This window comes from Podarcis filfolensis (genome assembly GCF_964270895.1).
Source record: "Podarcis filfolensis genome assembly, chromosome: 8".
Classification (NCBI taxonomy): Eukaryota; Metazoa; Chordata; class Lepidosauria; order Squamata; family Lacertidae; genus Podarcis; species Podarcis filfolensis.
The window spans coordinates 32,193,477-32,216,612 of record NC_139611.1 but is presented as its reverse complement, the minus strand read 5'-3'; the positions used below and the strand labels follow the sequence as shown (position 1 = coordinate 32,216,612).

The following is a 23,136-nucleotide window of genomic DNA, read 5'->3' as shown; positions in this document are numbered from 1 at the left end:
GAATCCAATGTCTTTGTTCAGACCAGGTCCTATCTGTAACTGGAAAACACAGGAGAGAGTACACTCATGCTTGGGTCTTGCTTGTGGGTTTCTCATTGCAGGCATCTGGTTGGCAGCTGTGAGAATAGAATGCTGGGCTGGGTGGGTCATTGGCCTAATCCAGCAGGCTCTTCTTATGTTCTTATCTGGACTGGAGGGCACCATGTTGGCCACTCTTGAACTAGAGTACGAAAGCTGTCTACAAAATGTGGCCGGGGAGGGGCATTGCTCATGCTACAAGATGCTCTTTAGATCCAGGGTTATATACTTAAAACAAACAAGCAAACACAAAAAAATCCCTCCACTGCAGGCTTTTGGAACAATGTTATTGACAAGTAAATCTATTCAGCAACCAGGGACAGCCTGCGCATGAGGCAAGGGGAAGCAATTGGCTCTGGGTGGCAGGCTCTGGACTGTTGCAGGGGGGCGGGGAGAGACAAGGGACCACAAGTTTGCGTAGCTTGTGTCCAGCAGATGGCAGTATTAGAAAAACAGGCATTGGACCAAACAGGTTACTTTGTGTTCCTGCCATGTTGAAACCTTGATCAGGCAATACCTTGAATTACGATCAGCTTGGTCATGCTGCAAAAGCTGAAGTTTTAACTTGCAATAGTCTTAAGTAAAGGAAGTATTCTGCAGACATACCGTATTTTTCGCCCTATAGGATGCACCGGCCCATAGGACACACCTAGTTTTGGAGGGGGGAAATAAAGAAAAAAAATATTTCCCCCCAGCCCAAGCTTCCCCGGACCCCAGCCCCCAGAACAGGCAGCTCTCCGCAAGCCTTGGGAGACCGGCGCGACTTCCCACTGGGCTCCCACTGCTTGCGGATATCTGCTTGAAGCCCAAACCAGGTCGGGGAACAGCGGGATGGCGGCGCTGCGCTCCCTGCTGTCCCCTGAGCTTGCGCCCCGGGCTTCGGTTCCCCGACCTGGTTTGGAGGCTGGTGGCGGGGAGAAGCGTGCTTCTCTCCGCCGCCAGCCTTCAAACCATGTTGGGGGACAGCGGGAAGGTGTGCTGCGCCTCCCCGCTGTCCCCCGAGGTTGTGGGGCTGGCAACAGGGAGAAGTGCGCTTCTCCCCGTCACCAGTCTCCAAACCAGGTCAGGGAACCGAGATGCAGGCTGCTATCCGCAAGCCTAGGGAGCCCGAAGAGAACTCCCGCGGGCTCCCAAGGCTTGCTGAGAGCTTCCTGAAGCCTGGAGAGCGAGAGGGGTCGGTGCGCACCAACCCCTCTCGCTCTCCAGGCTTCAGCGAAAGCCTGCATTCACCCCATAGGACGCACACACATTTCCCCTTCATTTTTGGAGGGGGAAAAGTGCGTCTTATAGGGCGAAAAATACAGTAATTAGGGTAGGTCAGCCTTCCGCAAACTCTAGGTGTTTGGAACTACAACTCCCATCAGCCTCAGCTGGCACAGCTGATCTGAAACATATTTCCAGTAGGAAGAAAACCCCCCACAAAGGTAATACCTTCATTAGGGCCAGCTAAAACCGTGGCTCCCAAATGGGGCAGTGGGATTATCTAGTGGGGTGGTAAGAGGCAAGGGTTCGGCAGGGAGGTACTAGAGATGCAAATGACCGTCAGACTTTGAAAAGCTGGTGTCAGTGGATCAAGGTCATCCATTTGGTCGATTTAATTAAACTAAATAGTTTTAATTAGATTTTGACTAAATGTGCAATTAATTGTTACTGCTTTGAATTTTATTGTCGTGTTATCTTCTTCAGTGGGGTTGTGCAGAATGCAGTTGTGAACAATGCTTTTAATGGGGTAGGATAAGGGAGCACTGAGGATGAGTTTGTGGAACCAAGGGGGAAGTGGCCCAAATCAGTTTGGGAACCACGGAGCTAAAAGTTCAGAAGGAAACATCTGAAACTGAAAAGTGTTTGCTCTGCAGGCTTTCGATCAACATGGAAATGAGCGATGCTCAAGACAAAGCGTTGAAGGGGAAAGAAGCTGGTGTTGGAAGCCAAGGAGGCAACAGCAACGGAGCACCAGCAATTTGCCCACCGCTATCAAAAGGTGAAGGAACAAAATGCTTGCCAGACTCTTGTAAAGCTAAGCAGCCCTCGAAGAACAGCAGGGCTGAGCCAGCCCAAGAATCAAGAGGGGCAAAGTCTTCGGATAAGCAATCTGAGCAGGCGCCCAAACTGATGGGTCCTCCTCCTCCATCGCCACTTAAGAAGACCGAAGGGAGAGTAGAGGTCAAATGCAAAATGGCTCCGTGCCCAAATTCAGTGGCAAGGGACTCTGGGAAAGATCCAGGAGGCAAAGTGAAAGCTCCCAAGGAAATGACAAGGATAACGAAAGACTCTGTGGAAGACGGCAGATTGGAGACTGTGGAATCAGGTAGCTCACCTGCAGAAAGGGAAGAGAGAAGAAGACCCAGTCAGGTTGCCACAAAACTGACTGAAGATGCTGCGTCTTTAGCAGCCGGTAAAGTGGAGGAGGTCATCATTGGTAAGAAGCAGGACATGTGCTATCCAGACACGCCCTGGGTCACATGGACACTACAAATCTAAAATATTTTGAAACTGATTCAGTGGCATTGAGGAGGGGGTCCATTGAGTGCAGTATTGTCCACACTGACTGGCAGCAGCTCTCCAGGATTTCAGGAAGGGGGTTCTTGTGGTCCTACCTGGAGATGCCAGGAGTTGAATCTGGGACGTTCTGCATGCCAAGCAGATGCTCCTCCAGTGAGCTTTGGCCCTTTCCCTTGTAGAGTTTCATTAGCAGTTTCCTATCCACCCACTGACCAGACAAAGACCTGTTTAGATCCAGCCAAGGGAGGGCTTTCATTTTTTAGTTTATTTTATTATTGGAAATTTTATTTACAACATAACATAACCCCCCCCACAGAAATCCACCTTCATTAAACGTGAACATAACACGGGCTTTCAGACCAGGGGTGGGGGGACAGTAGGGGCTTAATTTGCAAATAGGTCATTGAGATAAACTGGTCAATTCTGGCTCCCTTCAGTTTCTTATTTTTCCAATCTTAAATTCCATTCCTTTCATTTCAACATCACTTTGCATTAAAAAAAAAAAATTAAAATCCTGATGAAAATTCACTGGTATCTTAGTGTTAATTTGGTATGCCACTTTGCCTAACATGCACAATTTTTGCAAAGAGGTTCCTAATGTAATGCATATTTGCATACTAATATATGCATTTTGTATGCACACTTTAACCCCAGTACATACATTTTTGTACACATTACCTTGGCTGGTGAAAGGCATGGCAAAACTGTGAGGAAGACAATGATTTTCAAGTGGGTGAGACATCACACAATATAGGCATAATTGCCTATAGCGTACAGACACTCTTGACATTTTAACAGCCTCATGCCAAACTGGTTGGGCAGATTTTGGAAGCACTCGAAGACCTATAGGCTGCATGGAATAATTAGTTGAGCGTACTCACCATAACCAGTTATGATCGGATCAAGTTAATTAATTCTGTTGAATACATTTTGTTGATTTATTTAAACGAAATAGTTTTAGTTGGATTTTGACTACATGTACACGCAATAAAAACTAGTGCAATAAGCACGGTTTGTTTCTGCTTCAGACGACAGCCCTCCGCCTCCTGCTCCTTTTGAACATCGGATTGTGAGCATCAAGCAAACTGAGCTGACGGCGTGTTACTCCGTGTGCCATCACGAAGTCTTGGGAGGGTGAGTCCCGCTAAAACGCCCTCATTATTTTAATATATTTAAAAATCATACCAGGTATGATAACATCTAAACCCAGGGGTGAGAGACGGGATACGGTTGCCAAGCCAGAAGAGGAGGGAAGATCAGTGTTGCCCAAAGTGGGCAGTAGTGGCCGCTGGGGGTTGGTGGGGTTACCTAAGCAAGCAGGGGTGCCAACTTTAATAAAATATTGGAAGGAGGCCCAGGTAAACCATATCCTGCATAAGCGATCACATGATGTGGTGCATGCACACCAGGCTCCCCCATCAACTTAGGGGGAGCCTGGCCCCCTCAAATATTTTATTGTGGGGCTGAAGACGCCTCAGAGTTGACTCCTAAGCAAGGGGGTGGCAGCGGGGCACTGGAGATGTAAATGACTATCAGACTTTGAAAAGCTAGTACCACCGGATCAAGTCCATCAGTTCTGTTGAATTAATTCAACTACATCATTTTAATTGGATTTTGAATACATGGGAAATTAATTGTTACTGTTTCTATTTTTTTATCATTTATCTTTATAATTATCATTATTATTCATTTCATTTCTATACCACTTTATATATATTAAAAAATAATCTAAAAGTGGTTTGCAATAAAGCATCAATTGAAACAATCCAGAATAAAACCTTACAGAAGAAAGTCAAGTATAAAATAGAGTACATTCAAAGCAACTTGATTAACGGGAACCTGAAATACTACCTGAAACGATTTCAAAACAAAACATTGCCAAGGAGCTGAAGTACAGAATACATTTAACGCAGCAGAGTTAACAACAGCAACAAACTCAAAACCAATTATCTTAACATTTCAAAGGAAAACATTGTATAGGAAGTCAAATGTAAAATGCACATTTAAAACAACATAATTGGTGAGAGAATAAAGTATTATCTTAAGCATGGACCAATGATGCTGCTGTTGCTATCAGTCTTGCCAATGTTGGTTCATGTTAGGCTGTGGCTGTGGAAGTTTGGGCTTGATGACCTGGGTCTGCACTAAGAGGCAGCTAAGATGGTCTTCCTTAGTGTGTTGTGCAAACCGCAGTTCTGAATAATGCCCTTTTAATTCCCACAGTGGTTTAACAACTAGTCTCTTTTCCTAGGAGACTCTGGAAACTGTGTAGCCGTATGGGTCTCCTAACAATTCTGATAACCCTTAACAAACCAGAGTTCCCAGGATTCTTTGGGGTGGAGCCATGCCTGTTTAAAGTGCTATGATACTGCTTTAAACACGTCGTGCAGATGGGGCCTTACTCAGGTCCTTTCATGTCAATGGGTCTATTCTGGGTAGGACTTAGTGGAGAAAACTCTACAATGTTAGGTTGACATTTCCCAACATCTGGACTGAGGTTGTAATGTAGAAATTGAGAATGCCCGCCGTAGCTATTGACTCTGGCATCATTTAGAAACAAACAGATTTAGCACAGAAATATCCACTCGAAGGAAGCTTCGGTAATGTGTTGCTAAAGGACAGAGACCAGGCGTGTCCAGTTACGGAACCCAACACAGACCACCGTCAGGTTGTCATTCCACGGTGAAAACGAGGAATACAAATGGGGTGTAATATTTTAACGTAAGCACTGGACAACTGGCTGGAAAGATCAAGCCTAATCCCCCCCTAAGCTGGGAGAAAGAAGAGCCCTTAGACCTCCCGACCTCCACGATTCCGTTCCCTTTGTACCAAGTTATTTTTAATTGACGATAAGAATAGTTTGTCTCCGGAGGCGTCTGCGGTGAGTGGGCCTCTAAGCCGCTTCCCCTCCGGGCTTCACTGCTTTGTCTTCTCCGTCCATCAACAGGGGGCGTTTTGGTCAAGTTCACAAGTGCACCGAAAAGTCAACGGGACTCTGCCTGGCAGCCAAGATCATCAAAGTGAAAGTAGCAAAAGAAAGGGTAATTATATCCTCGTTAAAAATAAAAAAGCAAGGCAAAGAGTGGGGACCTTTTCTTTCAAGCCACATCTAGCCATTGCCTCCAAGCAAGATATCCTACTCTCCCTTTCTAGCCTTCTCTCTAAACCCCATGGCTACAGAGCATCCTCAGTCCTTATTAGGCTGTTCTAGGGCTCTTCTGCTCTTTGGATTTTTTTTTAAAAAGCTTTTTTTAAAGCTTTTTTCCTGCATTTTTGCAAACCCTGAGGTTTCCCCAAGCATGGTGATACCAACCTCCTCTCTCAGCTGAATCTGTTTTGGTTACAAACTTGGCAACACTTGCTAGTCGAGTTTGCTGTTAGAAGGACTGGATAGTTCTTCCCACAATCTAAAGCCAGTGGGGTTAGATCCTGGGACTAATTGGAGTTTGGGAGAAGAGATCAGGAATGGTACGCAGGTACACAGTACACAGGTTTGCAGATTTGACCACAAATAGCAGATCCAGGCCTGCAAATGCACAACAGTGAATATTGATTCCTTTTAGGCTATGCACTTGGTTTGTGGTGGGCAGTTTGTTGGTGCGACCCAAATCAGCAAATCACACTTCCAGGCTGCTTGCATTTTGGGATACAACTTACTGCCAAGCAGGCTATTGTTTATGGGAAAGTGTCAGGATTCGGGGCTTGGCTTCCTCCCTCCCTTGGCTGTAGATAAGCAGTACAAAGCAGTCTCTTACCAGTAACAGAAATGTTTAATGAATGCAGCAAAAGAACAAGTGACCATTCTCGGAGTGCAGGTGCTCCCAGTTAAGGTTCCGCCCACTTCCCTCTAGTCACTTCCGTCCTCTCGTCTCCTAGCCACCTGATCTCTCAGCCATTGAGCCTTTTGCTCAGCCACTTTATCTAATCTCCCAGCCTTGGGACTGAGAGGCTGCACATCTCCCAGTGAGAGAGAGTCGGCTAGCTGACTCTCTTCCCGTTCTTCCTCTTGCAGTTCACCTCCCAGTTCTGTCCAACTATTGTCTTCCGAACTGTGCCCCTCAGCAAACCATTGTTCCAAATCAACACGACTCCATTGCTCCTGTGGAGTTTCAGGATCCTGGCCATGAGCGGGGGGGTAGGGTGGGGTGGGCTCCACCATTCCTCATCAGAGTTGTACTCCTCAGCCTGGTTTCTGACAGAAAGCCACCTTAGCAGTTCAGGATCACCCAGAGCCCTAGCAATGGACAAATAAGTCAATTCTGGGTCATAGAAATCTCACTGGAACCCGCCGCTTTCGCTGTGCCTTTGTGGGCACTGCCATGTTACCCAGCTAAGGGAGGCTTCAGCTGTGTGTGTGTGTGTGTGTGGCCTGCAACAGGTGTGTGTGTGGGGGCATCAGCTTTCTGTTTTGCCTCAGGCTGCTCCTGCTGTGTGCCTTCTAAACCACCCCACCCCACTGAAACGCAACTTCTGGAGACTGCTGCTAATGCTCACAATACTCTTAATCTCTAATATTTCAGGAGGAGGTGAAAAACGAGATCAACATCATGAACCAGCTAAACCATGTGAATTTGATCCAGCTCTATGATGCTTTTGAGTGCAAGAACAACCTCACCTTAATCATGGAATAGTGAGTCATAAAATATCTTTTGAGTGTCTTGTGTGAGCAGCTGCAGGAGAAACGCTACAGAACTTGTCCATTATAACATTGGATAAACCTGCTCTCCCCGCCAGGTGTCTTCCAGATGTTTTGAACTACAACTCCCATCATCCTTGATCACTAGCCAGACTGGCTGGGGCTGATGGCAGTTGTAGTTAAGGGCACAAGGCTGGCGAAGGTTTGAGCAAACAAAATAATATTTAATATATAAAACAGCTTGGGTTGCCCTTTATTCCCAACTTTACCAATTGAAATTGAACCTTGCTGATCTATTGATAGATCAGCTAAACCTGTGATCCTGTGCACACTAACTACAGGATGAGTTCTACTGAGTTCCACTCCTGTTCCCTCTCACAGAGCTACAATTCCCACGGTGGTTTTATCACCAATCCCTCTTCCCAAGGGGCTCTGGGGACTGTAGCTTTCTGAGGTCTGCCCACACCTCTCAGCACCCTTAACAAACTACAGTTCCTGGGATTCTTTGGGGGGTGGTGGGAAGCAGTGGTATGGTACTGTTTTAAATAGGGACGCAGGTGGCGCTGTGGTCTAAACCACTGAGCCTTGGGCTTGCTGATCGGAAGATCGGCGGCTTGCATACCCGCAACGGGGTGAGCTCCCGTTGCTCGGTCCCAGCTCCTGCCAACCTAGCAGTTCAAAAGTATGTCAAAGTGCAAGTAGATAAATAGGTAGTGCTCTGGCGGGAAGGTAAACGGCGTTTCCGTGCGCTGCTCTGGTTTCGCCAGAAGCGATTTAGTCATGCTGGCCACGTGTCCCAGAAAAACTGTCTGCGGACAAACATCGGCTCCCTTGGCCAATAAAGCGAGATGAGCAACGGAACTCCAGAGTCGTTCGCGACTGGACTTAACTGTCAGGGGTCCTTTACCTTTACTGTTTTAAATGCATATTGTGGATGGGGCTATCAGTGGCTCTGCCTGTCATTGACTTGGGCTCCACCTCCTAGCTGCCCTGCCTTCTGCTCCAGTTGTTCCAGCAGGTACCGCCACTGCCTGATCCACCAGGTTCAAACTGCAAGACAAGGGATTTTCACTAAAGATTAGGAAGAACTTCTTGGTGGTGCAAGCTTTCTGACAGTGGAATAGGCTGCTTTGGAAAATAGTGGGCTTAGGCTGGATGGCTCAGTTGGGATAGTTGGCTAGATAACTTTTGATGTCCTTCCAACACTTATGAACCTACGACTGATGTCTGCTGAAGTTGGGATCTAATGTATGTAAATCAATTGAGCTGAAAAGAGGATACCCATCTCCCTTCCATGTTCTGTTCTGTCTCCCTATTAGTGTTGATGGTGGAGAACTGTTTGACCGGATCACAGATGAAAACTACAACCTCACTGAACTGGACGCTATCCTTTTCACCAAACAAATATGTGAGGGCATCTATTACCTGCACCAACAGTACATCCTTCATCTGGATCTGAAGGTGATGGAAATTTCTACTCCATGCCAATTTATAGCCAAAATAATTGCAGTTTATGCAATTGCAGCAAAGAAAATCTGAGCAAGAATTTTGAACCAAACCCCCGTAAGAACAACCCCAAGAAGTTCCAAAGTTGATTTTAAATTTGATTCAGTTTTAACCAGAGATTATAGGAGACTTCTTTGTTTGTGCATTTTTATTTATTGCATTGACTTATGGCTATGAACAATCAATATTTATTGTATCGTTAAAATTCAGTAACACCTCCCATTCACAATCCAGTGAGAATGGTGGCACCATTTCCCCCCGATCTTTTTATACTTTACTTACTTAAAAAAAACAAGGTTTTTGTTTGTTTTAAAAACACATCTTTATCATAATTTATGATAATTTGTTGATATCTGTGTTGCCAAGGTCAGCTGGTAAGCTTCATGGCTTAGTGAGGATTTCAACCCAGGTCTGCCTGGTCCTGGTCCAACATGCTAATCACAACACTTCATTTGAAATATCAAAGTCAGGCATCCAAGGCTAAAACCCAGTGGGCAAAATTCATCATGTTTTGGTGCCTCTGCAAATAGCATTTGAACTTGGGGCTTTCCCCTCGCCATGCTGAAACATAATTTTACGCAGATGAGCTTTGCAAAAGAATTCATTATAATCACATACAAAGATTGCAGATGACGACTTCTCAGATTAATCTACGCATGCTTTCTTCTTCCTCTGCAGCCTGAGAACATACTGTGTGTGAATCGCACAGGAAACCAGATTAAAATAATTGATTTTGGATTAGCAAGGAGGTAAGCCTCCCCACCCACCACTTCTTTTGGCTGCTAATGTTTTTTATCTAATACTTTATATCCATGTTTGGGAGTTCACACAATAAGACCCGCTAATGCAACAGGTTTTCCCCTTTCTTCTTCCCCTGACCCCACACCCCTTGGCTCTTGAGGGGGTGTTGGAAAAACACCTTGAACAGTGCACAGAGTGGAGGGGGGTAGGGGGGATTGTTCCATTCAGCAAGCTGAAATGCTTGAGCTGATATCATAACAGCATGAAGCCGAATTCCTCTCCTTGCAATGGAAAGGCGAAGCCTGCGTGTTTTCAATGGCATGATAGAGTGTTTAGCTATGCCGTATAGTACAGCCGGAAACCTCCAGCTCCCATCAGCCCCAGTCAATGCAGCCAATGGTCAAGCATGATGGGAGTTGTAGTCCAACAACCGCTGGCAGGTTCATCATCTATGCATGGTCCATGCGCCTGCCTACTGGAGCACCACATCATCGATGACAAATCTGCACCTCTCTCTTTCTTTTTCCTCATTGTTCATCAAGGTACAAGCCCCGCGAGAAGCTGAAAGTTAATTTTGGCACGCCGGAGTTTTTGGCTCCCGAAGTGGTGAACTATGACTTTGTGTCGTTCCCGACAGACATGTGGAGCGTGGGCGTCATAGCATACATGCTGTGAGTAAACCCTCTGGAGAACATTTGCTCTGTAGAAAAGGCCACCGAGTGGCATTTTGTAAGGTCAGGATGCAGAACTTCTGCCGGGAGACTTTGTGGGCCACCAGGGAGCTGATCATTGCGTTATCCTCCAGCGTGGGGATGATAGATGTGGAAAAGAGGAGTGGTGTCACATAGCAAAAGAGGGGAAACCCCTTGTGACGCAGCTATATTTACACTCAGACCATAGCACCAAAGCAGCACTAGTTGGAGCGCATTGGCACATTTTATTTATTTATCTTATTATTATTTATTAAATTTATTGGCTCTCCAGATGTTGTTGCTGTCTAACTTTATCAGCCTCAGCCAGAACGGCCAGTATTCAGGGAAGCTGATGATGGGACTTGTAGTCCAGCAACAACTGGAGTGCTGCAGATTGCCCATCTCTATAGGCTGGATTGCCGCCCCCTTGCAGAATGTTCCAGAGAGTTAGAGCAGCCCCCGAGAAGGCCCTGCACACTGTGCTGGTCTTCCACTGTATCAGACTAGACAGGTTGCACAGCCTTTTCAGAAACCTTTCTCCCAGGTAGAGAGGCACCTGACATGCAAAGAGGCAGGCGTGTCTCCATATGACACCTTGGTTTCCTGTTTCAGTGTGAGCGGCTTGTCGCCCTTCTTGGGAGAAACTGACACAGAGACCATGAATTACATTGTCAATTGCAGCTGGGATTTTGATGCGGAAGCGTTTGAACAAGTGTCGGAAGAAGCAAAAGACTTTGTTTCCAGGCTCCTGATAAAGGAGAAAAGGTACAGTGCCTCTCGTTTGAAAAAGTAATTTATTCCTAATAATTCTTGTTGCCACCCCTTGACTTGGATACAATCACCCAGCCTGCCAGATTCCCTTGAAAATTCTCAACCCAGCTGAATCCACCTCTGTCTTTGTGCCCAATGAACCTGCTTCCCATCTGTTGCGCACCGAAGCCATGGAGGGGAATGGGCTTCTTTGGTCTGCATGTACACTGAGATATGGAATCTTTCTCAAACCAAAGGATGAATCCAGGACTGGTGCACTCTCTGTGGGTTGTTTCTGATTAATGGCAGGGCATGCATCAGATTCAGAATTCCTGCACAGGCTTGTCTCTTACCTACAGCATTAAGATCTGAGACGAGTCTGTGCCTGCTATGTCTTAAAAGAAGCTGAATCTTGTCTCCAGTAGTGCTAATACAGGTAATAAGAGATCCCTTATCTTCCAGTCTTAGCAGTCGGTGCTCAGATTGCAGATAACAGATCTTGCGGATGTGATTGGCCCAAAGTTAGAAAGATGACAAAGTCCCTACCAGAAAATAATGGCAAACCAAGTTGATGGACTATGCTGAGATGGCAAAGCTGACTGGAAAACTCAGAAACCAAGGGGATAAAAACTTTATAAAAGAATGGGAAAAAATTGTAAGTTATCTAGGAGACCACTGTAAGCAGATGGAAACAAGAGCAGGATTCTGACACACTTGTACAGTGGTACGTTGGGTTACAGATGCTTCAGGTTACAGACTCACCCAGAAATAGTACCTTGGGTTAAGAACTTTGCTTCAGGATGAGAACAGAAATCGCGCGATGGTGGCAGCAGGAGGCCCCATTAGCTAGTGGTACCTCAGGTTAAGAACAGTTTCAGGTTAAGAACGGACCTCCAGAACGAATTAAGTTCTTAACCCAAGGTACCACTATAGCGTAAAAAACATTACGGATAATATGGTTCGATATCTAAACTGGAGTACAGACTAATATGCAGTTGTAGATATTTAAAATAAGAGTCTATGGACGGGGGGGGGGGGAGTCGCGAGATTTGGAGAATCTCCACATACAGTATGACTTTATTGATGTGTGTTTATTTGTATTTTTTATTTGTAAAACTAATAAAAATTCTTGAAAATAGATAACAGATCTCAGTGACTGACAGGTGGGTGTGATTTGCCCAAAACAACCTCGCAGGCCAAATTCAGAGGCCCGCAGGCTAGAGCTTCCCCACCGCTGATGTAGACCATCCCTGCAACCTGTTTGCTTTCATTTGGTTCCAAAATAATCAAACAAGACATTCAAGCCTAATGCTGAATGACTGTTGTTTCATTTCCAGAGAAGGTCAGATTCCACCTCGTGTGTCCATTCACAAATTCTCTTCCACCCTCCCTCGTATCTTCACAGTGGCAGAACAAGTGCCGCAAATTGCCTTAAACACGAATGGCTGGCAGACCTGCCTGGCAAAGCCAAGAAGTCCAAGGTGCGCTTGAGGTCTCAGCTGCTACTACGGCGTTACATGGCTCAGAGGAAATGGAAAGTAAGCTCTGCATTGACTTCTGACTCTTTTCCCAAGCACCATTCAAGGTTATTGTGGTTGTCATCCATGATGGCCACTGGCTGCGTCTCTCAGCTTGCCAGGCCATGTTCAAGTTCTTGTTACTCAGAAATGAAAACCCTAAACAACTTGGGACCAGGGGTGCCTTCAGACAACTGTTCTGCTAGCAAGCATATTCTGTAATACGTCAGTGAGGCTCGCCTGGCACCATGATTACATGTATTTAGGCACCAGGCAAAAACTTCCCTTTTTAATCAGGCCTTTAGCTTTTATCTATCTATGGCCTTTTTGAGTGGGTGGGATGTTTTATGTAGGCTTCATGTTTTGTTTTTTGCTTAAAGTATTGTAAGTCGCTTGGAGTTGCCATAGCGAAAAAGGTGACAAATTTAATTACAGTGGTACCTTGGGTTACAAACACTCCGGGTTACAACTCCGGAAGTAGTACCTTGGGTTAAGAACTTTACCTCAGGATGAGAACAGGAATTGCATGGTGGCGGCGCAGCAGGCCCCATTAGCTAAAGTGGTACCTCAGGTTAAGAACGGTTTCAGGTTAAGAACGGACCTCCAAAATGAATTAAGTTCGTAACCAGAGGTACCACTGTAATTAATAATAATTGATGCAACAATGGTGCATTTATGCAGTCAGTGTGCTTCTGAGTATCAGCTGCAGGAGATGGCCGTTGCCTTCCAGCCCACCATTTGTGGGCTTCCAAAACACATCTGCTTGGCCACTATGCTAAACACAACAGATTGATCCAGCAGGAGTTTTCTTACATTCTTACCAGATTTCCTGGAACATCTGCTTTGCACGCAGGAGGTTCTAGGTTCAATCCCCAGCATCTCCAGGTGGGCCTGGGAGAGTACCCTGCCTGGAATCTGCTGCCGGTCAGTGTAGACAACACTGAGCTAGATGAACCAAGAACCTGACTCGGTGTAAGGCAGGCATAGGCAAACTCGACCCTCCAAGTGTTTTGGGACTACAACTCCCATCACCCCTAGCTAACAGGACCAGTGGTCAGGGATGATGAGAGTTGTAGTCTCAAAACATCTGGAGGGCCGAGTTTGCCTATGCCTGGTTTAAGGGAACTCCCTCTGTTCCCAATCCATTTGAATCTGACATCTCCTGTATGGCAATTGCTATTCTTCAGTATCTGAGCTGTCTTGCTTGCAGTGCTGGAGGAGTAACCACAAGAAAGGCAGTGACTGCAAAAAGGCGTTTGCTTAATCTTCATATTAAGAATTTCATGTCCCGCCTCCCCAGGAGGGTTCAGGTATCGCTCTGCATTGTCTGCGTGACAAAGATCAGAGGCAGCTGCTGCTTTGTTCTTTGAGCCTGTCAACACCTTGACATGCCCCAAATGGTTGCAATTAACAGCAGGGTACCTCCAGGCATTGGGTATGCTGGCAACTGGGCAGAAAAAGGATACCCAGCAGGCTAGATGAGTAGGAAGCTGTCCAAAAGGTCCCCGTGAGCCGAAAGAGGGCATATGCATGTGAGGCCCTCTTTGTCAAGAGGCAATACGCCTCTGAATGAGAGTTGCCGAGAATCGCAGGTGGGGAGAAGGCTGTTGTGCTTGCATCCTGGGCTAGATGGGCCATTGGCCTGATCCAGTAGTGTCGATACGATGTAGTGTCGATACGATGAAGCAGGATTCAAACCATTTCCAGCTCCGCCTCCTTCCTGTGCGACACGACACGCAATCCTGTCACTCTTAGCATCCCGGTGTTGTTTGTTTTCTTTTGCAGAAGCATTTCTACGTGGTGGCCGCTGCCAACAGGCTGAGGAGGTTCCCAAGCATGACTGAGAATCCTGCATAACCTGTTGTAGAAGACCGAAAACGGAAGGACTCTGGTTTTTAGCCATTGGCCCACCCTCACCTATTTTGGCAATTAGGATGCATTTCCTCCTCTCCCATTATCCCATAGCCACAAGCGTGCTGAAGTTTCTGCCTTTGAGCCCTAATAGGATAGAACGGGACTTGCTATACAAGGAGGAAATGGGTTCTGTTGTGGAGGGGGACAGCGACCATGAGTCGTGCCTCATAATACCTTCATTTCTCTAATTATATCTTAGTGCTTAGCAGTGACCCGATCTGAGTGGGACTGGTTTCCTTTGAGTAGTTTGAGAACTGTGAGAACTGTGAGGCGTATGCTATAACAAAGCAACACAGTGTGTCCTTGCCTACAGCTGATTTCAGCCTGTTTGCTTTCAGCTTAGTACATTGGGTGGGTATGATGAAACAAATTGTGTATCTTCCCAAACATTTGTTTCCCATTGGACACTTTTGCTTCCTCTGCTGCTTCTTGACCCCATTTGCCTCCTTCCGCTTTGTCGCGACTGCTGGTTGCAATAAATAATTATATTAATTCAGGATGGAGGGTAGAGATGTTTCAGGCTTGCGGGATTTACTTTCTATTTTACAATAATACTGAGGTCCCTTCACCTGAGCCAGGTGTAAAAACAGTGGCTATGAGGGCAGCACCACTTACCTTAAGCATCACATGAGCCTCACAGTGGGACAACTTACACAGACAAGTGTGAATGTTCATCAAAGTTCCTGCAGATCAAGAAGCTGATCTCCAAATTCTTAAAATCAGCCAGCAGACACTCAAAAGGCAACCAAGTAACACTTCTCTTTTGGTGAGGACAAGATGAGCAGTTGAAAAAAACCAACCAGCTACCACAGCAAATTAATTCTTTTTCTTTATGTTTACTTAGTTGGAAATTCTTGCAGATAGACCTACCACAAATCAGTAATTACAAATTACATCCTGATGACACACCTGTTTAAGCCCCAATTGCTTGTGGTGATCCACACAAATGTTTGCTGTGATCCATAACATCAGTTATTATCGACTTATTACAAGACACCTAAGGAGGGAGGTGCAGTCTCACTTTGTGGGGAAGGCAGGATATATTAGAGATCAACCTTTTGGGGCCTGTTTGCAAAGTGGAGAAACTGTCATTCAACATGCTAAACCACTACACTACCAACTGGCTATTCTCAGTAGGGCGGGTTTTCTTTTTTTGCACTTCCTTCAGCAGCCTCAGACACGCATATTTTAAACTTCCACGTAGGGGATTCATCAATGACGAGTTCTGCATGCGTATGATAATTTGGAATGCGGTTGACTGGTAGTAAGATAGGGAAACAACACTAACTCTGATTTGTATATTGATCTCTGTCATTTGTAAAACAAGACTAAAAAGGAGAAGAAAAAATATAGAAATAAAAGTATTTATTGATGTTGCTGCAAGGGAGTGATGTCTTACACAAAGCCACAATAAAAATAAACCTGAGAGACAGAGTAAAAATGTGAAGTTAAAAATTGTGTTGTCTAAAAAGATTTTGGAAGTGGGAATGAGTTGGCAGCAGGCATATTCAGATACCAAATCTTTGCACCCTGATTTGAAGTGTCTTCCGGGGAAGCAACTTCCATTGCAAATAATGGTTTACGCCTGAGCAAGCATGGTTATGGTTGAGATGCCTGGATTGCCAAATCCAGAATTTGTTGTAACACGCAAGGTTCCCTCCACCTCCAAAAATCTGAGCTGCGGCACAGAAGCTCTTTCTTACTGTAAAAACAGTCCCAAGCTTCCTTGAACAATATAACATGGAGTTCACACAGGCCCTTAACAGCAAAATAAAGAGCCCACACATTTTGAGGGCCATTTCAGTAGTGTAGCCCTCCTGACCAAGGAGAACCAATCAGTAGGGCGGGCTTTCTGCACTCATCCCAGAAGCCTCCAGGGGAGGAAGCAGAGGCCAATTCCCACAATCCATGTTTTGCGCTACAGCACCCAGCTGGGAAGTGTGCGCGCTCAAACCAGTGCCCAAGAAAAATCATCACTAAGGTTGCTGGCCTAAAAATACCACTGATTCTAAAAATCCCAGAAGAGCTGCCTGCTCAGGTCAAACACTGTCCCTTTGTGATTTAGCCGCACTTTCCAAAATTCTCCTCTTCCATTCTTCATACTCTTCTTTTGCCTCCGTTTCAATTTTCGGACGCTTGCGAGGGGCCTCTGCTTCCGTTTCATTTGCTGTCGTGGAGTGGAAAAGAGAGACAAGACTGGAGAAGATGCTCGTACAAGTAGTCTGGAAGAACCCAAATCAAGTATACTTCTAGCTGGTTAAGGACTTGCTCCACCCTCTCAGTCAAGTTCTCCCCCCACCCAAAGATATATTTACATATGAAAGTATTTATAGTCCTGCCTTCTTGCAAAGCATCGGGGCAGTGTGCAACCACATTAAAATAGTAATAAAAGAAATGCAAAACAATCATTAAAAGGTCTGGTTGCTCAAGGGACCTTTCAGACAGCTGCATAGGCCTGCTGGCATGAATAAAGGCTTTCAATAGATGCTGGAAATTCATAAGGGAAAATGCTTGATGAATCTCCGTTGGATGAGGGCTCCACAGCACGGAGGCCAGTCAATCTTATTTAACATGGAGGACAAGTATTAGCACCACTTCTGCTATATGTCTGCAAACCTTGGGGCTCCTTTGAGCTTGCAGACACCTCCCTCTTGTGGATAGATAGCAAATGCTTTAGCTAGATAAGCAATGGCACAACACTGGAAATAAAGGGAGCAATAGATGTGGCAGAGAGTTCTCTTGATTAATTCCCATTTCTAATGTTTGTGGAGAATCAAGATGACTAGTGTGTCCCTGTCTTCCCTTTTTATTTTACTCTTATTTATATCCTGCCTGCTGTTTCAGAATTCAAAATGGAGCCCATCCAGGCACTGCCCGAATCATGACTAGTTTAGCTTTTGCCAGGTTCCCACATCTGGTTGCCTTAGACAAAACGTGGACCCAATCTTCCAGGCCTGGAATGTGGCTTTGCACAATTGCTTAAGAAACACAGTTATGTCTGACTTGAAAGCAAAACACGTCCATCACTGGAGGAACCTGTTTCCTGCTGCAGACATTAACTCAGAGGCAGGGGCTCAGCATGAACTGTGAGGGTGGGCAAAGGTCTTGCAGGAGATGGTTGGCTTAGAAAAGCCGTGGGGATGGGGGAACCCCCAGCCCTGAAACCTAATTAAATTCTCTATTTGGTCCATGGGCCTTTTTTTTGGGCCAAGCCACGTCCACCTGTCCTGTACCTGGCATCAGTTGTGTAACAGGTAACAAAGTAGTTCCTGCATGGTTTGCAGGCACTGCTGATCACAGATGCTCGCAAAGCACCATGCCAGCATGACAGTCAGGTGAATGACAGATGGGTGGCTAACCACACCTATCAAAGCTGTTCCACATGTGTGTCTGCGTGGAGCCAAGAATCCAGCCAGTGGTACCTGTTCCTCACCTACAGCACATGGATGCACACACCAGCTCCTGTGGCCTTTACACAGACCAGAAGATAACAGGGTCTATCTATAAATATATAAAATATGGTATGTCGTGGAATGTCGCCAAAATCGGGGTATTACAGTTTTATGCCTATTGATACATTGCCAAGTTGAAGGTCTTGGTACTAACATAATAAGGCCCTTTACAACTTAGGACTAGGTTAGGACATAGTAGATTCTACTACGACATAGTAGATTGCTACGGTCTGTGGGAGAGTTTATCCTGCAAGTTCCAAAGATCTCAGAACCCTGCTCAAACAGTAACTCGGAGCAGGGCTTTTAGTGTGGCTGCCCCTGTTGTCTGGAATAGCCTTTCCTGGGGAGATACACTCTGTACTTTCCAGAAACAACCGAAGACGTTTTAGTTCTGAAAAACCTTCCCAGCTGGACGAAAAGGTCACTGCCGCAAGGACTACTCTGTATGGTCTTAGTTTGGTTTTAAATGTATTGGCTGTTTTTGTGTTTTTAACTATCTTTACCGCACATTGGTTGTTTAGAAAGCGACTAATAAAAACAACAAAACATTGCTCTAAATATCGCTATAAAAACAGCAAGATGACTCTTTGACTTTTACCAACCCTGGACGCCCCAAACTGGTTCATCTAACACAGCTGAGATCACTTTCCTATCACTGAAGCTGTTCTTAGAGCCTGGCTCCCAAGTTTCCAACAAAGGACCCTGTTTTGCAGAAGCAGTAGGCGAGCGAGTCAAGTTTCACCTACCAGCGTTCTTGCCAAGGCCTTCCAGCAAGGTCTCCTGAGGTTTGGAGGCCTCCGTGGCCAATGGAACACTTTCACCTTTGGAAGAAGAGAACAACCTCCTCAGTGTGGTTTATGTTAAATCTGGACTTCTAGACCAGAGCGGGAAGTCGGTACCATCATCTAGCCAATTTTCAGGGATGATGGGAGGTGGCATCCAGCAGCTTCACAGACTCCCCACCTCGTTTCAGATCATGGGTAAAATTTATCACCTGCACATGCTGGAGACAGAGGACTGAGGCTACAAGGGATGAATAAGAAATACGTACGGCCCATTTGCTGGCTTATCTTCTCTAGCTGGCCGTGGAGACGGTCAAATATGGTTTTCTTCACCCCAGACGCAGCTACCATTTTGTTCTTATCCACTTTAAGTTTCAAACACCTGCAAGAAGAGGCAGGCTGATTTTCAAAAGGATCACCCAACCGAATATTTCACCATACTCTTCGCTCTGATTGTAAACAGACATTTGCCTGTAGCAAGTAAGAGTTGCCTGCAGGAAGCCGGACATCTAGAAAACGCAGGGGTGGCCAAAAATGGTGCCCTAAAGATCCTGCTGAACTACAACCCCCATCAGCCCCAGCAAGCATGACCCATGGCCAGGTACAATGGGTGCTGTAGTTCATCTACATCTGGAGTTCCTTGAAGTGAAATTATGATGGAAAGGACAATCCTAGGTAGGGAATCCTTGTGTACTGTCTTCTCAATTGAACTGCACTCCTCTCTGTTTGTGAGCTGCTGGGCAGGCTGGGGACAGCATGATATTGATGGGGAATGTGTGTGTGTGAGAGAGAGAGAGAGAGAGAGAGAGAGAGTGAAAGAGAGAAATCCTGTGTTGCGGGGGGTGGACTAGGTGACCGTTGGAGCCCTTCCAATTCTGCAATCTTAAGCTTCTATGAATGGCTCCATTTACCATCAGCTCAGGCCCCAGCCATGAGCATGTGGCCCTTGAGTGCCTACTCCCTGCTGCGTGTGGCCCTCTGGGGCAAAAAGGCTGCTAACTTCTGCCCTAAACAATCTCTGCATTTCTTCCTGGTGCAGAATCCTAGTTGCTATCCCCACCTGCCCATCACCTGAGCAGAATGAACACAAGGAGAACTTCTTAGTACCAACCCCACCCCAAATACAAAATGGAACCTGGCCAAACTTTACCTGCAAGCAGTAAACAATGCTGCGGTGGTGAATAAGGACTTGGACAAATCGAGATCCATCTTCTGAGCTTCTGGCAGGCTGGATTCATACCTGAAAGAGCAAAGCCACTTTCTGAAACCGCAGCCGTTTTGTCACGACACTAACAGAGGTTGTCTAGAAGGGAGTGAAGCTCTCAGAAAGCAAATTGATGCAGCCAAACAGCACCATCCATACAGAGTATCCTCTCCGGCTAGAACTCTGAACAGGAATATAGGCAGCAATTGTTTTAGGCACATCTGATATGTGCGTGACTGCACACAAACACATTGTGCCAAACCCGGAAGTGACCCGGAAGTGTCACAAAAAGGGACTTGCAGGCTTTTCAATAGTGTTTCAGATATACGTGATTTCATGTAAATATGTGGTGCCTTGGAAAATAACCCCAGTGTAAACTGGGAGTTGCCTGTACTACAAACCAGAATGTTTTGTTGCCTGCCCCGCTGACATTTCCTAAAAGCAAGGGTAAAAGCTTGTGCTGCAGGATCTCCTTAAAAATTCCCTACCTTTGCAATATTTTTGAGGCCATATTCACTGCCTCCAGGCAGCAAAACTGAACAGCCAGATCTCGGATGCCAAGGCTGGAGTTCACACCCAGGAGGCTCTCAAAGGACCTCAAGCAGCTCTGGTAAGTAGTCTTGTTCATGCCAGAAAGTTTCACTAAATAAGCCTTGAGAGAGTAGAAAAGCACAGAAAACCATGAGAAAATTTCTCCTTGCAAGTAACAGCCTCTTACCTAGTCGCCCGGGGGTAAATAAGGATCTCCTCTGTGCGACTAGCTTAACGGAAGGTGGTCTTGCATAGATGTGTGTAGTGTGTCACACAAGAAACTAACTTCTGTTGAGTTTTCTGCTCTTGTTACAAGCCTGGGATCCTTCCCACAGCTAACTTGATCGCAAGTCTGACATTGGTGCATCAGACTTGCAATGTAGGTGGGCAATTCTAGTGTTAAGAGTGAGAATGCCGCGTGTACAGATTTCATCATGCAGGTGGGTTCAACACAGAGCCACCCTGTGTCTTATAACATCCAAGCATCTGGTACACCTTAAAGCTAGAATAACAAGGGGCTTAACTGTCCAAAGCAGTAAGAACATAAGAGCCCAGCTGGATGAGACCAAAAAAGATCCACCTAGTCCAGCCCAGTTACTCAAAGCAGCCAACCAGATGCTCATGAGAAGCCCCCAAGTAAGATGTGAGGGCATCCCCTCTAACAGCTTGTGCTTCAGCAACAGGTATCATGGAGAAGGCGACTGTCAATGGCTACTAGCCACGAAGGCTATGATCTGTCTCCACAGTCAGAGGCAGCAATGCTTCTGAATGCCAGTTTCTGGAAACCACAGGAAGGGAGAGTGCTGTTTTGCTTGAGTTCTGCTTTCAGGCTTTCCACAGGCACCTGGTTGGCCACTATGAGAGGATGCTGGAGTAGGTGATCCGGCAGGCTATTCTCATGTTCTTAATTGACTATGTCAGCTCAGGCTGATGGAAGTTGCAGTGCACCAAGATCCATTCTACTCACTATCTCGTCCAATAGCCATTGACGGATCTGTTTCCTACCAATTTGTCCGATATCCTGTTAAAACCCATCTAAACCTGCAGGCATGCAGAGTGCCAGCGCCTGGGGTGCTGGAAGGCAAAGGCTGCTGCCCCCAGGCCCCTGAAGGCCCACTATGGTCGACACTGGCTTATCTCAATTCCCTTCCTCCTGAAAAAGATATTCTTTAGGGACTGGTGCTGTGAAGGGAAGAACAGAACCAGGAGGCTACAAGCACAGTTCACTGCCATTTTTATGATCTCCAATGCACCTCATCTAAGGTGAGTATTGTGTACAATGACTGGCAGTGGCTTCCCAATGTTTCAGATAAGAGGCATTCTATTTGAAGATGCTGGGGCTTGAACCTGGGCCCTTCTGGATGCTCTAGCCACTGAACTACACAGCCCTTCCCTAGATCTGTCCAATCCTGCATTTGAAGCAAAGGTTTCTAGTTGCCATGTGCAGTCAAAAGAGATGGCTTAAGAAAAAATCACTTGGGGAGGTGGAGGTGGTTGTATTTATTACTTTGTCCACGGGGTTCTTTGTGAAGGCAGCAGCCAAGTCCAGGCAGATCACAGCTTTGCTTGTGGCAGTCATCTGAGCCAGCAAGGTGGCGCATTTCACTTGAGACAGGCGCAGATACTCTTCAGCTTTTCTGTGGTACAGCAAAGAGAAGAGACGGTTAATTCCATTTTCACAGCCAGGACAGCCAAACAGAACTTGCATATATCCTATACCTTTAAAGCACTTTCAAACCACATGCTTTCCTGCAAAGGATCCAGGGCACTGTAGCTAACACCTCATGAAGCTGCAATTCCCAGCAGCCTTTAAGGAACTACAATACCCAGAATCCTTTGAGGGAAAGCAAGCACTTTGGATATGCTTTAAAAGTACAGCGTGCACAAGGCTAGAGCCTTCAGTCCGATCCAACAACTGGGCCCTTGTAGCGTTTAGGGAAACTTTTAGGTTATTATGAAATTAATATTTTTGTGTTGTGCCAATTTGAATGCAGCTGGTTTATACAGGTCTGAACATTTGGGAAAGGACCCAGAGGACTTAACTTTTCTCTTTGCTTTTAAATAACGGTGTGTCTGTTTGCCTCCCTTTGAAGGATGGGATAGAAATAAACCATCATTGTTAATTTATTGGTCGCTCCCTGCCACCTCCTCCCCGTAACTCAAAACGACAATACGTAAACGAACACATACATTAGAACCGGCATAAAAGGGGTGGGGGGGACAAAGAAAAATCTAAAAGTTATTTTTAAGGCAGGATTAAAACATCCCTCTAACTTCAAGGAGGCCACAGATAATAAAATACCAAAGGCCTTTAAATAAACAAATACAAAAATTCAATGAATGAATGAATGAAATAAAATAAAACCCCCTGCCCCCAATTCACCTGATAACTCCGGGCGCAGTGACGCCCAGCTTGGAAGCCAAACACTGGATCACTTCGCGCTCCATTCCCGGCCCGCTAAACTCAGCCTACGCCTCCACTGCTACGATCCTCCTTTGCTTTCCCGCGCGCGCATGGAACGACGCGACACCTTCAAAGCCTGCCGGGAACGTTGCGACACGCTTGCCGCGCCCCTTTCGAACGCTCGGCTGCCTCTCCGAACGTTCCCTCCCTGGCTCCACCCACTCCTCTGCTGTCACTCGCCGGAGGCTCTCCTCAACCCACTCCTTCCCTTCCTTCCTTCCTTCTCCGGAACGTGACGTAGCGCCGTTCCATCCTATTACAGCTGTCCAGGAGGAAGGGCTGGTGAAGAGGCACCTAATCAGTCAGGAAGACGAGCCCGAGGAGCGTGGAGGCCCTATTGGCGGAGCGGAGCGTCCGTCGCTGCTCC

At 46.2% G+C, this 23,136-nt stretch overlaps 2 protein-coding genes across 8 annotated transcripts in view; one reads left to right on the top strand and one right to left on the bottom strand.

Annotated features, from left to right (window-relative positions):
* Positions 1–14,833, top strand: part of MYLK3 (myosin light chain kinase 3) — a 29,314-nt gene extending 14,481 nt beyond the window's left edge. For all 7 annotated transcript variants that reach the window (XM_083626033.1, XM_083626031.1, XM_083626034.1 and 4 more), the window contains 10 exons: positions 1,935–2,497; positions 3,609–3,714; positions 5,528–5,621; positions 7,101–7,210; positions 8,536–8,677; positions 9,401–9,471; positions 10,006–10,134; positions 10,768–10,920; positions 12,311–12,443; positions 14,208–14,833. In XM_083626033.1, coding sequence (XP_083482159.1) covers positions 1,935–2,497; positions 3,609–3,714; positions 5,528–5,621; positions 7,101–7,210; positions 8,536–8,677; positions 9,401–9,471; positions 10,006–10,134; positions 10,768–10,920; positions 12,311–12,443; positions 14,208–14,279 — 1,573 coding nt within the window. In that variant the 3' untranslated portion in view covers positions 14,280–14,833. The remainder of the gene's footprint in view (positions 1–1,934; positions 2,498–3,608; positions 3,715–5,527; positions 5,622–7,100; positions 7,211–8,535; positions 8,678–9,400; positions 9,472–10,005; positions 10,135–10,767; positions 10,921–12,310; positions 12,444–14,207) is intronic.
* An 853-nt stretch (positions 14,834–15,686) lies between these two features.
* On the bottom strand, positions 15,687–22,932 carry ORC6 (origin recognition complex subunit 6). The gene is made up of 7 exons (XM_083626134.1): positions 22,689–22,932; positions 21,813–21,942; positions 20,263–20,426; positions 19,721–19,810; positions 18,840–18,952; positions 18,535–18,609; positions 15,687–16,503 (listed from the first exon to the last, which is right to left on the bottom strand). The coding sequence occupies exons 1-7, from the start codon at positions 22,751–22,753 to the stop codon at positions 16,376–16,378; spliced, it is 765 nt and encodes a 254-aa protein (XP_083482260.1). The 5' UTR covers positions 22,754–22,932; the 3' UTR covers positions 15,687–16,375.
* Positions 22,933–23,136: the final 204 nt, after the last annotated feature.

What these genes read in the sequence shown, in the direction of transcription:
- ORC6 (XM_083626134.1), bottom strand. Translation starts at nt 22,753, where the DNA reads ATGGAGCGCGAAGTGATCCAGTGTTTGGCTTCCAAGCTGGGCGTCACT. An exon ending in GCCTCAAAAATATTGCAAAG is followed by an intron (nt 19,811 to 20,262) that starts GTAGGGAATTTT and finishes TTGCTCTTTCAG; the next exon opens with GTATGAATCCAGCCTGCCAG. An exon ending in GATAAGCCAGCAAATGGGCC is followed by an intron (nt 18,610 to 18,839) that starts GTACGTATTTCT and finishes CTTCTTCCAAAG; the next exon opens with GTGAAAGTGTTCCATTGGCC.